The sequence below is a fragment of the Nicotiana attenuata genome, chromosome 1, assembly GCF_001879085.1.
Source record: "Nicotiana attenuata strain UT chromosome 1, NIATTr2, whole genome shotgun sequence".
NCBI classification, from domain to species: domain Eukaryota; kingdom Viridiplantae; phylum Streptophyta; class Magnoliopsida; order Solanales; family Solanaceae; genus Nicotiana; species Nicotiana attenuata.
This window is the reverse complement of record NC_031989.1, coordinates 49,704,180-49,706,705: the sequence shown is the minus strand read 5'-3', so window position 1 is coordinate 49,706,705 and position 2,526 is coordinate 49,704,180. Positions and strand designations below refer to the sequence as shown.

The 2,526-nt window shown below is 34.4% G+C and overlaps 1 protein-coding gene across 1 annotated transcript; it reads left to right on the top strand.

Annotated features, from left to right (window-relative positions):
• Positions 1,132 to 1,788, top strand: LOC109235835 (ATP-dependent DNA helicase PIF1-like). Its single transcript, XM_019402087.1, has one exon. It carries the CDS (start codon positions 1,132 to 1,134, stop codon positions 1,786 to 1,788), a length of 657 nt encoding a protein of 218 aa, XP_019257632.1.

Sequence of the window (2,526 nt, the reverse complement as noted above, 5' to 3'; positions counted from 1 at the left end):
AATTTATGAGTTTAATCTAAGCGAAATGCAACCTCCAGTTATTAACCTTCAATTACATCTACCCGACAATCAAGCAGGTAATAAATTAATTAACTCTTATAGCAATATTTAATGCAATTTTTTAACCTGCAACTACATTAATATTTATGTTCTACTATTGTAACCATACTTTAGTGTACTATTGGAAGAAGCAAAATCTCAGAAATGTGATGGCCTCAGACACTATAAAGCATACTATGCTCACCGAGTATTTCAGGATGTGCTCAATAGACGATGACGCACGAAATTATCTTTACAGAGAATTTCCATAGCATTATGTTTGGAATCCGCAGCCCAAAATTTGGACAAAAAGGAAAATACGATCTGTGATTGGTCGGATTGCTATTGGTAAGACAACTATTACTTAAATTCAAATAATTGTTCGCTTCTTAAATTATGCATATTAACATTTACAAATACATAATATAGCTAATACTCGAGAAGGTGAAATATATTACGAGAGATTATTACTTAACCACGTTAGAGGTCCGTTTTCATTTGAAGATTTGCTAACTGTTAATGGAAAAAAAATGTGAAACATTCAAAGAAGCTGCCAAACAAAGAGGATTATTAGAATCAGATAATAGCATTTCTGAATGTTTACGCGAGGCTGTCGTCTTCAAAATGCCATCAGCTCTTCGAAGTTTATTTGCAACAATTTTAGTTCATTGCAATCCAACGGATATTAGAAATCTATGGGAAACATACTACGATGATATGTCAGAAGACTTTCGAAGGATGCATGAAAATTCACCTGCTACTCAACTCCAGTGTACACTAAAAAGTGTTAATTATTATCTGGAGAGTATGGATAAAAGTGTTGAAAAATATGATTTACCAAAAATCAACCAACAGTCATGCCAAAAAATCACTTCAGAATGTAGAGAAATAATTGAAGAAACGTCTATGAAGGTACCCGTGGAAGATTATGAGGCACAATCAAAGTTGAATCATGAACAAGCACAAGCTTTCAAGACCATATTACATAGTGTAGACTCTGGAACAATAAGATTATTTTTTGTAGATGGACCTGGGGAACTGGAAAAACATTCTTATATCGTGCATTACTAGCAAATGTTAGATCAAGAGGTAATGATAGCTTTGGCAACTGCAACCAGTGGTGTAGCAGCTGCAATATTACCAGGAGGTCGTACAGCTCACTCTAGATTTGACATACCTCTTCAAATAAATGATACAACTATGACAAAAATGTCAAAACAAAGTGGTGCTGCTAAGTTAATAAGACAAGCAAAATTAATAATATGGGATGATGCACCCATGGCAAAGCGTCAAACAATTGAAACAGTTGACAGGAGCTTTCGAGATATAATGGATGTCAATGTACCTTTTGGTGGAAAAGTAATGGTCTTTGGAGGTGATTTTCGACAAGTATTGCCAGTTGTTCCAAAATCTACAAGAGCAGAGACGGTTAACGCAAGCTTAGTGAAATCCTATTTATGGCCTTTAATGGAAAAAATACATTTCACAACTAATATGAGAGCAAGAGCAGATCCAAATTTCAGTGATTTCTTACTTCGTGTTGGTAATGGGGACGAGCAAACAGTAAAGGATAACTTATTACGCCTTCCAGAACAAATAGTTGTCAAACACAATGGTGATGAAAGACCAGAGGAATGCTTGATAAGAGAAATATTTCCATCACTACATCAAAATTCCAAGTCTGCACAGTTCATAACAGAAAGAGCTATCTTAGCAAGTAGAAATGAATTTGTAGATCAACTAAATTAAATGTTGATAGCCAAGTTTCCTGGTGAAAGCAAGATATTTATTAGTTTTGACTCAGCAGAAGATGATACCAACAACTACTATCAAGAAGAATACCTCAACACTTTAACACCACATAGTCTTCCTCCACATAGGTACATTGTCAAACCTAATATGTCACTGAAGTTTCTTTTAAACTATTTCTTTCACTCTATATATATGTGTGTGTATATATACTTTTTAATTTACAAAAACAAATAAAATTAAACATATCTATATTTACATAAATAGGTTAGTTTTGAAAGAAAATGCGCCCATCATGCTACTTAGAAATTTGGACCCTTCAAATGGCTTATGCAATGGTACAAGGATGATCTGTAGATGATTTGACAACAATGTTATACATGCCGAAATAACAACGGGTCAATCTGCTAAGAAACATGTTTTTATTCCAAGAATCCAACTTAGTCCACCTGAAAATGAAGGATATTCTTTCAAATTCGTGCGGAAACAATTCCCTGTGCGCTTATGTTTTGCCATGACAATAAATAAAGCACAAGGTCAAACAATACCAAATGTTGGATTGTATCTACCACAACATGTTTTCTCACATGGACAACTTTACGTTGCACTTTCAAGAGGGATATCAATGTCAACAACAAGAGTGCTGGTTATGACAGAACAACCAAAACGGATGGAAGGAACATACACGAGGAATATCGTCTACAAGGAAGTATTATGTGAGATACACTTAGTTATAAG